This window comes from Petaurus breviceps, unplaced genomic scaffold (assembly GCF_028583685.1).
Source record: "Petaurus breviceps papuanus isolate PSGF00001 unplaced genomic scaffold, PetGlider_PUasm1.0 37, whole genome shotgun sequence".
Lineage (NCBI taxonomy): Eukaryota > Metazoa > Chordata > Mammalia > Diprotodontia > Petauridae > Petaurus > Petaurus breviceps.
The window spans coordinates 10,979,787-10,992,942 of record NW_027186296.1 but is presented as its reverse complement, the minus strand read 5'-3'; the positions used below and the strand labels follow the sequence as shown (position 1 = coordinate 10,992,942).

General features: G+C 44.4%; 1 protein-coding gene across 3 annotated transcripts; it reads left to right on the top strand.

Annotated features, from left to right (window-relative positions):
* Window positions 1–1,445: 1,445 nt before the first annotated feature.
* On the top strand, window positions 1,446–12,700 carry RBM23 (RNA binding motif protein 23). 3 transcript variants are annotated; one of them, XM_069097800.1, is made up of 14 exons: window positions 1,446–1,651; window positions 5,449–5,525; window positions 6,100–6,239; window positions 6,763–6,810; window positions 6,938–7,111; window positions 7,387–7,440; window positions 7,562–7,679; window positions 7,969–8,121; window positions 8,205–8,342; window positions 8,771–8,836; window positions 10,908–11,103; window positions 11,190–11,294; window positions 11,375–11,459; window positions 11,557–12,700. In XM_069097800.1, the coding sequence occupies exons 2-14, from the start codon at window positions 5,460–5,462 to the stop codon at window positions 11,558–11,560; spliced, it is 1,347 nt and encodes a 448-aa protein (XP_068953901.1). In that variant the 5' UTR covers window positions 1,446–1,651; window positions 5,449–5,459; the 3' UTR covers window positions 11,561–12,700. The 3 variants fall into 3 exon arrangements, with proteins under 3 accessions (XP_068953901.1, XP_068953899.1, XP_068953900.1); XM_069097798.1 differs by having other exon boundaries at window positions 6,091–6,239; XM_069097799.1 differs by lacking the exon at window positions 11,557–12,700 and having other exon boundaries at window positions 6,091–6,239; window positions 11,375–11,463.
* Window positions 12,701–13,156: the final 456 nt, after the last annotated feature.

Here is a 13,156-nt window from a genome sequence, read left to right as displayed (position 1 = left end):
ATCCCCAGACTTACATCCTTCTAGTCCTGTATACTGCCTACTGCCTGTCAGTGCAACCTCAGATCACATTTTCTTGGCTGCCATATTGGCTGTTGCCAATTGGCTGTTGACTCAGCTTACAAAATCCCAGCTCTTTTAAAGAGGAGTTGCTGTTTTGATGCACTCTCCAGTTTGTAATTGTGAAAATTAATTTTTTGGAACCAAGCTATGACCTACATTTGTTCCTATTTAGTTTTTAAACATTTTCTTATTTTTGATACGTTTATACATCACATTCATTTCTGAATGTATTCCTCTGTTCTATATTTTTTATCCTAACAAATTTTAAGAGAAAACAAGTAAACGAAACAACCTGAAGTTCCACTCTGACAGTATGTACGTACATGTAATATTTCACATCTATAGACCTTGCCTTCCCCTCACCAGACCACCACATTGCAACGAATGAATGCATACCAAAACTTATTCATAAGACATGGTCAAGCTGTTCTGTCTGCTGAGGTGTTTTTAGATAAATTTTGAAATATCGAATCCCAACAAATTGAGTGAAGACTGTTAACAGTGGTTTATTTGTAACATTCACCATAGATTGAATGGTGTCCACATGTTGATTACTCCAACCTCTCAACCCGGTCGTTTTTGGAGGCAGGGTGTGGAAACTTGTTAGCTCGTTGCATAAGCTCCATTTTGTCCAAATTTTTGCTGGCTAAAGGAAGCAGACCTTGGAACTATGAAACCTGCGGGAACTAAAGAGCCCTGAAAACATGTCTGTCAAGATGTTCAGTTCCTTTGTGGTCAAGGGACTTGTGCGCCTACACCGGCCCAAAAGCATCAATGTGGCGCCGGTGCTCTACTAGGATAGGACGCTGTTTGGAGAGGAAATAGGATGTCTGGGATAGTAGGGGAGACAAGGAAGAGACATCCCTGACTAGGATAGTTTGCCACAAAGAGCCTAGGAGACCCGAACGAGGGACTCAGACGCATGCGCATTAAGTACCAAAGGTGAGGTCAAGGGACGGATTTTATTCACAGCAAACCTTGCCAGGGAAAGGGTTTAAAGGCCAGCGTGACAACCTCAGCCAATGACTAGGGAATGTACCCAGGAAACAGCTACAGCTCTTTCTTACTGTCTCCACCCAATGTATTGGTCTAGCCAATCGCTGTGCAGGAAACAGGGTCAGGTGGGTCTAACTAACCAATACTACACCCTGTATCTGATTTTTCTCCACCTCCCCCAGTAGCTCAGTAGCCAATGAGAGGGCGGTGGGCGTCAACAAAGGTTGCAGGTAAGGCCCCTTTCCCTGATCTACAGAAGTGTCAACCAATCAATAGGGAAATTGACGGTTGCTAGGCAACAGCCGAGTCTGGCTCCGCCCATAATTTTGATTTTAACCAATGAAAGGGTATGGTATAGAGAGTTGCCGCGAGACGGCTCGGGTTGACCCCACCCTAGCTTGGGCTCAGCGCATGCGCAGATTGGGGGAAGGTTCTGGAAGACATCGGAGCTGCCGCCATCTTGCGGGAAGAAGAGCAGCTCCGGCCACGGCGCCGTTTTCTCTGCCGAGACGCTGAGAAAGAGCTGGGCTCAGAGCCCTTTACACACCTCAAGGAACGGAGAAACCCGGGACCCCCCCGCGGGGACCCGGAGCTGGTGAGAGACCCCCGAAGCTGAATAATCTCCCCCCCACCCCGATCGAGACGTCACCCGCCCGTGACGTTGCCGCGTGGCGCCTCCCCTTGACGTCACAAGCAGACAGTGATGTCGCAAGCAGAACCACGCAAACCTTATAATTTTTTGTTTGCTATTTTGGTTTGGAAATGGCGTTGTCGACACAGGCATAGGCCATTAGTATAATTTATAGGCTTCGAGCCCATCATGGCTTTCTCCTTGGTTTGACCGTAGCGTTGCGCCACCCTCGCCCCCTCCCCCCAGGGCCCTGTGACTTTGATCTCTTCCCATAACAGAGCCCCGCAGCCATGACACTTTGTTAATTCCTCCTCGTTGCCTTTCTCGGGCGAGGTGGCCACAGTCGATGGCCTAGCAGGACTTTCAGCAGCGACGACTCTGAAAGAGGGGTGAGAGGATTAAGAGCTCCCCCTTTTGTTTTTCACTCTTGGGTTCCCAGACCCCCCCCCGAAAAAAAAAAAACCTGACTGAATTTACTATGTTTTAGTGTCGGGTTTTTTTTATCCCTTTTTTTCTAACCCAAAATTCCGGGCATCGGATCCGGAAGGCTCTAGGGCCGAAATGTGGCCCGGAGTGACAGGGCCATCTCTGGTGGTTCGAGTGTGGAGATCGCCGAGGGAAAGCTGAGATGGATGGCTTTGCTCGGGCCACTCTCCAACTTAAAATGGGGGAGGGAGGCCCTCCCAGTAACAATTTTTTTTTGAGTCAATCTTACTGTTAACATTGTTGTTAAGCTCCCTTCTGTATGGATGTGTTTGCCTCAGCAAAGTGACCAGACCCAGAGATTGACCCCCCTTTCATCACCCCTGGGACTCCAGCATGTGTTGGATTCTGGGTGAACTGGCTGACAGTAATGCTTAAGCACTTTCCTCTGCCCCTTCAACATTGGGGCCTGGCAGCTTGTTTGCCTGCTGCCTGTGAGCTGGCCATCTGGGCGAAATCCCAGCACCCTGGTGGCTGTTGAGCCTCCTTTCTCATATTTTTCTCAGGAGGAGGGGTGTGGGGAAGCCAGTTTTTGGATGGGGCTTCTCTTGTGATCTTGTGTAGTGGGGTGGGGAAGAGTATTTGGGAAATTTCCAGCCTGACCGTGGGTATGCATATCATAAAGCAGTGTTTAGGAGAGAAAGGTACAGCTTTGGCACATAACCATTTGGATTGGGAGATTAAACAAAAGTTGTATTTATATTGCAAGAGTGCATACAGATTCACTCAACCATTCCTCTTTTTGGCTGAGAACAAGTGAAAACTTTACCTTGGCCAAGTGATTCAGGTCCAAAAGATTGTTCATTTAAGGGGAATTTTGTTTTGTTTTTGCAAAGTTATTACTGTACTGTGTTGTGTATGAGCAAAGAGCAGCTCATGAAGTCAGATATTTTGGAGGCAAAAACCATAACTGATTAAACAACAAAGGAGTTTTGTGCGGTATGGACCTAGTAGTAAAAATGACTGAAATGACTAGTGTTTCAGAAGCGCAAAAGTTATTTCTAGTTTTTAGACTTTTATTTTCTGAATTCTAACAGTGAGCTAAATAATTTATATTGGTTAGCATGAAGCACATTTTACATACTACAGAAAACCAAAAAGCATAGATGCAATATGCGACCTGTCATAAAGTAATGGAGCTTATCCATAAGTATATGTGTATTTTTTTAGAAAAGGGGAAAACTCAGAACATAGGTTCTTTTAAAGTAGTTGTTTTTATCTACATTTTATACTGTAGAGATAGGCACTTAAAAGATAACTTATTTTGTGAATCAGTGTGTGGGCATATACACATTATTCAAAACATTTTTGGAACTCTTGGAATTTTCCTAATGCTAGTTTATAAACCTCATGGTAGAACTCCACTGGAATTTAGATCACCACTTAATAGTTATGTGATCTAGTCAAGTCTTAACTTCTCTAGGCTTTAGATTTGTAACATGGGGACTGTGCCATATGTAGTTCAGGGCATTTTTGCTTATAGGATCAATTGAGGTATCTGTAAATATATTTGTTAGATTGTAAATTGTATCCAAGTGTAAGGGGTTGATATTATAATGAAAATAGATCATTACTAAGCCATATATCATTTTGTACTCAAAATGGTATCAAACTATATTATCTCTTGTTCACCAGATTTGGCTCCAAATGAGTTTTGATTGATTTAAAATATCTAAGTCTCCAAAGTCTTTACAAGTCTTAAAGCTAGGAGCAATTAAAATCATCTTATCCACAGTACTTTCTCCTCATTTTTTTTGTTGAGTTACAAGACCCTGGCCACTGGTAAGACTCCAAGGATAAGTGCCTACCAAACTATGAAATCAGTCCCAAAAAAGAAATTCCAAAAATGTTTTGGGTAATAATGATTATTGGGGTGGCTAGGTGGTGAAGTGAATAGAACACTGACTGTGGAGTCAGGAGGACCTGAGTTTAAATTCAGGCTCAGACACTTAAAACTTACTAGTTTTAACTCACTTACTTTAATTTATTAGTTTTAATTCACTTAATTCCAATTGCCCTGCCTTCTCCCTCCCCTTCTCCCCCACCCCACTCCCCCAGCAAAAAAAAAAAAGCAAATAATAATAATAATGATTGTCTAAAAAGTTATCGTTGGATAAATGTATATAGCCTTCCAGGTGACTATTTTTAAAAGATATCATATTTGTAAAAACAAACAAAAAAAAACCTGACCACATTGCATATTTATAATTAGTACAAGTTGTTCATCTATACATAATTTTAGCTTCTTGTTTTTCTTTAGTGCCTTTCTGTTTTTCTCATTTGGCAGACCTGATATGGATATCCAGGCAAAAGACTCTTGCTAGACATGGAAGCTTGGGGGAGGCAAAAATTTTTGTCCTGCCCATCTTGTCTCCAAAGCAGGAGTGATTATGCCTGTTTTTATCCAAAATATTTTATAGGCAGCATGGATAGAGAAATGACCTTGAATCTAGGCAGCCCTGGTTCAAGTTCTGATGCTAATGTATCTGTAGTAGCTGTGTGACCCTGGACAAGTCAGTTAGCTTCTCAGTACTCTAGGGTATCTCTCTGATAGTATAAGTTGCAGAGAACATGCTGACCTGCATCAGTATAGACAGTTTCCTCATCCAGGAGTTTGATTATATTAATGAAATCAAAAGCCTCATCACCATCCCTATCCCTTTCTTGAGTTACCTAAATTCCATTTAATCATGGATAGAAAATAATTCATTGATAAATAAATGCCCTTTTAACTGGTATTATGAGTCTAGGCATGTGGGGAGAACATAGGGAAATCCATGTTTCTCACTTTATTTTCTTATTTCTCTGAATTTTGGGTTTGTGTTAGTATCATTTTCTTGTTTCATTTCCAGGTTTGAAAATGTATGCTAATCAGAATGCTCTAACTTAAAACTAGTCACAACAAGAAAAAGGCATAGAATCCCTTGTAAAGGGAAATTTTGATAATTGATATGCTGTATTTTATAGGGTGGTGTTTATACCATCTCTTTGAGCTTGTGCTCATGAAGATTTTAGTCATATAACAAAGCTCTGAGTTTCCTTCTAGACAGTAGACCATTTAATTATCCAGCTGTCACCTTATCCAAGCTACAGATTGGAACTAATTTTGATTTTTAGGCAACAGAACTAGACCCAGGGTAAGTGACAGACAGTTCCCTAAGAAACAGGGAACTGTGGCATCCCAAGGTCTATCTCTTCAAGGGCAAGGGAGTGGCTTGGAAGGGTTCTGCAAGATACATTTGCCCTTCATCAGCTTCATTGGCTTCTCCTCTCCTTAGATTGTGACACGATGGCGTCAGATGACTTTGACATAGTGATTGAAGCCATGCTGGAAGCCCCCTACAAGAAGGAAGAGGTAATGTCCCCAAGCTCTAGGCTTTTCATTTAGGCTCCTCTCTTTGAAGTGGGAACAATCTAGATCTTAGGAAATGAGAATGGCCAGTTTTAGGTAAGGCCCTTCCATGACACTTCCCGTGGCCCTTCATCCCTTATGTAATGCCTACAGTTGTTTTTGAAAAGGGTGGAGGTAAATGCCATCCCTTTTAGCACTCATTTGTGGCCATGATTGTGGTTTTATTCACAAGCTATGGGACCCACCCAGCAAATGGCAGCGGATCCCAACAGTTTCAGCTCTTGTTTCTTGTTACTGAAGAGCAAATGGCTCTGGAAAAAAGAAAAAAACACCTAGAAAGATGCTTGCCAAATTTCTAAAGTTAAATTGTCTCTTTCTATGAGACCTGAGCTTGGTTCCTTTTCTCTGCTTTGTGTTTCATTAATTGGTGGAACTGTGTCCAAAGGGGTATCTGGAGAACTTGATCTCATGGGGTTTTCTTCCTTGTTCGCCTCTATCCTTTTTGTCCATTGGAATTTGTGTGTTTGGTGCCTGCACCCTTGGGACATTCTTCTGGCGAACCCCCCAGGATGAGCAGCAAAGGAAGGAGGTGAAAAAGGATAGCCCAAGCAATACCAGTACCAGCACCAGCACTAGCACCAGCACCAGCAACAGCAGCACTAGCAACAGTGGAGGAGGTGGCACCAGTGGAAGCAGCACCAGTGGGGAGACAAGCAAGTGAGTGTGGGATGGAGAAACAGGACTTGGATGTTTTTTGGTAGGGGTGGATTTAGAGGTAGGAGAGGAGGGAAAAAATAGCCATTTTCAAGTTGAGGAGACAGCCAGACCTAGGAGGTGGCACCCCTAGTTGCTGTTAAGATTCCTTGATTCTTTTGGTTCCAGTTATGGTCCATTTGGGTCATAGAAATAATGGTGACCTGGCTCAAGCCTTCACTTCCCAATGTGGACTCACAGGTCAGTCCTAGTGTCAGCACATTTTATTTGTATGTAACAGCAAGAAGATTCCACATTTGGGACCACAGGCTTTTGTTTTTGACCAAATAGTACCCCCAGCACTGGAATTTAGAGATTATAACCTGATGTTTACAAGTATTGTATATTTCTGCCAGATATCTCAAAGAGTTTTCACATTATTAGTGCCTTCTGTATTCCCATCATGTTGCTTTGGAACTTATCACTTTAGAAGGATGGGTAAAGGTCCTGACCCCTGTGGGAGGATTTAAACTCTTGTCCTTCACAGGAAAAAGAGGAGCCGCAGCCATAGCAGAAGCAAGGATCGGAAACGCAGGTAAATAAGGGAATTATTAGCTCTTGAGTGTAGTGTCTGGAAAGATTGTTGGGGCAAAAGGGTGTTGATACATAAGAGGTTAGTAGAGAGATAGTGTTGTTAATTTAGTTATTATCTTCAACTGTAGCCGCAGCCGAGACCGGGACCGACACAGGAGGAGAAATAGCCGGAGCCGAAGCAGGGACCGTCAGAGGCGTCACCGAAGCCGCAGCCGGGATCGCCGACGCAGTAGCAAGTCACGCAGCCGGGATCGCCGGCGTGAGGAGCGTGTACGCTACAGGAGTCCTCCCCTTGCTACTGGGTACCAGCTTTTGCTATGGAGTTGATTTTTTAGTAATTGCAGTATGTAGTGCCATGGGTATCTCCTGCACCCCTGAGTGTAGCCGAGTGTGAGGAGCAGGACAACTTATCTTTGGAGGCTGATGTTAAGAACTGATGAGGGAAAGAACAGGCAGCTGAAATATCCATATAATTTAGGAAACTAATCTCTAGACCAACATGTATAAAAAGTCACATGGGTTTTTGTGGAATAGTCCTCTGATTGCTTTTGTTTGTTTCAACAACTATACTCTCTAGGCGCAGATATGGACACAGCAAGAGCCCCCATTACAGAGAGAAGAGTCCTGTACGGTGAGTTGGATAAATCATGAAATCCAGAAGTTGTTTTTATATAATTCAGTAATGAATGAGCCTCCTTAAGAAGAGCAGTGATTGGGGATAGGGGTCTCCCTAATTCCTGCTTTTTCTACAGGGAGCCTATTGACAATCTGAGCCCAGAGGAACGTGATGCCCGCACAGTCTTCTGTATGCAGCTGGCTGCCCGCATTCGGCCCCGAGATCTAGAGGATTTTTTTTCTGCCGTTGGCAAGGTAATCTGCTTATGGCCTTCTCATATTTGTATAGTCTATCCAGTGATAGGAATAAACTTTCTATTCCTTGTAGACCCACCCTAAGACTCAACATGGGCATAGTGGATAAAATGATGGACTTGGTGTCAGGTAGACCTGGGTTTAAATCCTGTGTCTGACACTGGGTGATCCTGGGAAAGTCACTTAGCATGTTTGAGCCTTAGTTTCCTCATCTGTAAAATGAGGGGGTTGATCTGGATGGCCCTTCTAGCTCTTAGAGTCTACGATGTACCTCCTTTGTCTTATGAAGGTACGTGATGTGCGTATTATCTCAGACCGGAACTCACGTCGATCCAAGGGCATTGCCTATGTGGAGTTCTGTGAAATCCAGTCAGTGCCACTAGCAATTGGACTAACAGGACAGCGACTGTTGGGTGTTCCCATCATTGTGCAGGCATCTCAGGTGAGTATGCAAAGAATAATAAAATTTAATTGGTATAATATAGGGGAGTGGACCCCTCTTACCTTACCATTTTTCTTTTCCAGGCCGAGAAAAACCGCTTGGCAGCCATGGCCAACAATTTGCAGAAGGGCAGTGGTGGTCCCATGCGGCTCTATGTTGGCTCCCTACACTTCAATATCACTGAGGACATGTTGCGGGGCATCTTTGAACCCTTTGGCAAAGTATGTACCCTCTTGGGACACTAGGGAACAAAGCTGCAAAAGGTGGGGAGAGAGCCAGTGCTTTTCAGGTGCAAACTAGGGGTTCATACATTCAGACAAATACTTAGAGTGGGTTGTATCACACTGGGGTTTTGTGATGTAAATTAGGCACAGAATCTACACTCAAGATGCACATGTAATTGTTCCTTAAGAGTCAAAGAGGGAGTGAGTTTGGGCTTAGGCTGATGAATGAGAGTTTGGGTGAGATTAATCAGGAAAAGGTTTTGTTGGGGAAATAGTAGACCTTTAGCTCTTAACCTAAAAGGACAGAGGGATGTGATGGTGAGGGAAGAAAGAAGTTCTCTCAAATCTCAGGAACAGGATGGATGGGGGCATCAATAGTGAGGCATAGCAAAGATAATCTAGACCACTCATTTTTTTCTTCACAGATTGATAACATTGTCCTGATGAAGGACCCAGATACAGGCCGCTCTAAAGGCTTTGGATTCTTAACTGTGAGTAGCACTATTACTTGTCCCATTTCTCTGAAACTGAGTTCATGTACTTGTCTGTTTTTTTTTCTAGCTTAGCTTCATCATGTCGGGACTGTAAAAGGTTTATTGATATTGTTGCTTAATTCTGGGATTCTTTGTTCTTGGACTGTATCAGTGACCCTGATGTTGTGATATTCCTAGAGTCTGGTTAACTTCATTGTTCTATGAACTTGCTCATTGGCTAATAGTGAGACAGTGCAGTGGATATTAGAGTCAGGAAGACCTGAGTTCAAACTCTCTTTCAGACATTTATCTGGTGTGTAAGTATTGGGCAAGTCATTTAATCTTTGCCTTAGTTTCCTCATCTGTAAAGTGGAGATGCTATCACCTGCTAGGGTGGTTGTGAGGATTGAATGAGGTAAATAAAAATGTAAAGTGCCATATTTACTGTTAGCAGTGTTTGTAGGCTGCTACTCTTTAAAGATTGGAGGTCAGGTGAGATCAGTGCTTTTATTGACCAACTGTGGAAGTTGTACAGTGGGTGATTTGGAGACAGAGTTGGGAACAGTGAGGCTATTCCTAGTGCCTTTGAGGGAGGCTGCTGTTCCTTGATCAAGGGAAAAATGTGTTTGTGAACAGGAGCAGCCTGGGAACAGAAGAGAGGCTTCCTGGCAATTGCTTTCTCATCTTTCAGCCAAACTGCCCCTAGTTTTAGTCCCTGGTTCCCCCAGCCCCATGTAGCTTCAGGATACTGACTGGTTAGTTGCTTACCATTAACTGTTGGTAAATGCTTGGCTAGGCCATGCAACTACTCCCAAGGTAGATATATAGGGAAGTTGTGTTGTGCTATTGGAATCATTCATCTTAAGAAAGTCAAAGGTCAAAGTCAGAGGCCAAGTTGCCGTCTCCACTTTTTAAAGATTTGGCAGTTCCACATACCTTAGGGCAGGTAATGCTAGAATTATTATTGTTATTACTATATATATATATTTTTTTTTTTTGCTTTTTGGAGGGCAATTGGGGTAAAGTGACTTGCCCAAAGTCACATGGCTAGTAAGTGTGTCAAGTGTCTGAGGCCAGATTTGAACTCAGGTCCTCCTGACTCCAGGGCCAGTGCTCTATTCACTGCACCACCTTGCTGCCCTTAGAATTTTTTTTTTTTAACCCACGAATATATACCAGCTGGTTTTGGAGATTTCCAGGTGTGGTGATTCTTCATAGTTGCAGGCACAATTTCCTGGATGACTCAGTAGTATGGCTTATTTGGTACCTGTTTGTCCTTAATTGCTGCCTATTAGGGTTAACAGCCTTCCAAACAGTTCAAACAGAGCAGTGCTTACTTGTGGCCATGCTATTATGGTTACTTCTGTCTGGGGAGAAAAAAAGAGAGGAGCCTTAGTCAGCATACCAGTGGGTTATTAAAAACCAGAATTAGGAATTCTAACCCTGTTGTTGTCCTCAGATTGTGGTTTTTTGATAGACCATACCACCTCAGAATATAGCTTTTGGTGGGCCCAGATTACTAGGTCTTGAACTCCTGAACTTCATTCTTTGTAAGAGCTGAATAAGAATGTAGAACTTTGGATTCTCTTCTAGCTTACCTTTTCATTATTTATTGGTTGTTTCTGTCTAGAGCTTAACTAGGGGTGTGTGAACTTGTTATTAAACTATTCTGATAATTATTTCAGTAGTTTCCTTGTAGTGACCTATGTATTTTCTGTATTTAAAAACATTATTTTGAGAAGGGTTCCATAGGCTTTGCAGACATCCCCAGGGGGTCTATAATAAATAAAAAGTTTAGGAATGCCTAATCTAGAGCAGTGTCAGACTAGGTTTCATAGGAATGGTACTCCTTGTTTGGGACTGGGAAGATCATATCTCTACCATTCAGTTATTGGACAAGGGTCTCAGAAGACCTTGAATGAGAAAGGGGACTTTAAAATGTCAGGTCTCTTGGGAAAGGAAGATATGTATAGAGGCCTAAGTGAAACTACTTCTAGGATATGGTGGAAGTCATACTGGTGGGGGGTTAGGCTATGGGTTCAGGTCTGTGGCCAGGAGTTTACTGACATTGTCTTGGTGGTCCCTGCAGTTTTCTGACTCAGAGTGTGCTCGGCGGGCATTGGAACAATTGAATGGCTTTGAGCTTGCAGGGCGACCTATGAGGGTGGGTCATGTGACTGAGCGACTGGACGGTGGCACAGATATTACCTTCCCTGATGGTGGTGAGGAGCTGGACCTGGGAACCGCTGGTGGGCGGCTGCAGCTCATGGCCAAGTTGGCTGAGGGTGAGTACTACTCTGGGGTAAAGAATATGGGGATAAACTTTTAACCTAAGATTTTGGACTCGGTGCTACATTCTCTATCCCTTTAGGCTCTGGTATTCAGCTCCCAACCACAGCTGCTGCTGCCCAGGCTGCTGCCCTGCAACTGAATGGAGCTGTTCCCTTGGGAGCCCTGAACCCTGCAGCCCTGACTGGTGAGTATTGACTCTATAGAGGGAAGAAGAGGAGGGAAGAGAGCCGCTGAGAGTGCACTGACTATCATTTCTTTCCCCAGCTCTTAGTCCAGCCCTGAATCTCGCCTCCCAGGCCATTGCCTCACAGTGCTTCCAGCTCTCCAGCCTCTTTACCCCTCAGACTATGTAAGTTCCAGTTTTGTCTTTTTTTTCTCCTTTAACCTTTCCTATTCTCTGTTCTCTTTGGTTAGTCATTTACCTCTCTTTGCTCATCTTCCTACAGGTAAGAGCCTAGCGCTGCTTCCCGGTGCCTCTGGGTTCCGCCACATCCTTTCTCCGTGTCTGCCCCTCCACAGCCCCCTTCTCCCCACTGCCACGGACCACGCCAGCCTGCGGGCACGGACATTGGCTCTGGGGCGACTGGGGACAACACTGGACACCAGGAAGAGCAGCTGCTCCATGGCCCCGCTGGGGATGGACTCTGTGCTGAGCAAAGCCTCCAGCCTGGGGGAGCAGAATCTGTACATACATCGAATACAAGTGTCTCTCTGTGTATCGTCTCCCTGGGTGCCCTTCATTGCCCTTTCCCCATCTATCATCCTCTTTTCCTCTGCTCGTCCCCCATTCTGGGGGGTGTGGGGGCCACAAATGAAGGTGCCGCCCTTCTCTTCTTTTCCCCTTCCCCTCCCTCTTGGCCTACCAGGGAAAGCCCTTAGGACTTATGGGTGAAGAAGCCTTTTGAGTTTTGGGGGAAACCTTGTAGATGCTGGGATGCAACAAATGGGCCTGGCAGATGGAGGTGGACGTATATACCTTGTGAAGCCTATAACCTCAGCTTGGTGCAACCTGAGGCCGGGACTGCTGTAGGCTCAGCGTCTTGCTGGGTGGTACATGAGACATCTACCCATCTAGACATTCTGGATGCCTTGGGGGCCCCCCCAGGAGTTGAGTGAAATATGGGGTGCCTTTCCCATGCCCTCCATCTTCCTGTGTACAGCTCCTCTTCCTTCCAGTCCATCTTCATCTCTTTGGCCCAGTCAGGGAGGAGGGAAGGGAGTGAGCACAACCATTCCCCTCCTCTTCCCCTGTGCCTCCACAGCTGGCACTGCCCCCATCTCTGCCACTTCTTCCCACTCCCACCCTGGCTCACTCGAGCCCTTTTCACTGGATTTTATACCCCTGTGTCTGTGTATATAAATATATATAAACTTTGTACAAAGGGCAGCCCCCAGTAGCGGCAGCTGCTGCCCGCACGTCTGCTGTCTCTGTCGGTTGGTCTGTCTGTCTCTGATTTTAACTTCTCACGAGCCAAATCCATGAACGGTTCTAGGGATAAAAGTTTGTAACGCAATTGCGTTTTTTTCTTTTTTTTCTTTTTCTTTTCCTTTGGCTTTCTCTAAAGAAATAAAAATAGACAAAAGGCTCTTCCCCGGGCTGGGCTCCCCATCTGTATTCGCGTTGTAGCTCCAAGACAGGCCTTTTCCTACTCCTTTACCCCAAATTTAATGCTTGTTCCAGGCACTCTAGACTGGATTCTTCCCTTCCACAAAGTGGCAGTGTTTCTACTATGTACCTCCTAGGCAGGTACAATTCATCCATGGGGTCTTGGTCTCTAGACTTCCTAGTCCCAGGAGAACCTTTTAAAGCCCTTTATTCCATAGATCCCAGCACCTTGTCAGTCAATGGTTCTACACTGTGAACTGATAACTGAATAACTAAAGGAATTATGGGCATTTGCCCATTTTACAGGGTCAACTTGGTGGCTCGTTCTTGGCCAGATCCCTTTAGATCCTCCTGAGTTTGTTATCCATAAAAGAGCATAGTTTAGGGATTTGGCATTTCAGGTAATATTTATGTAGTGCTTTAGGGTTTGTAAAGTACTG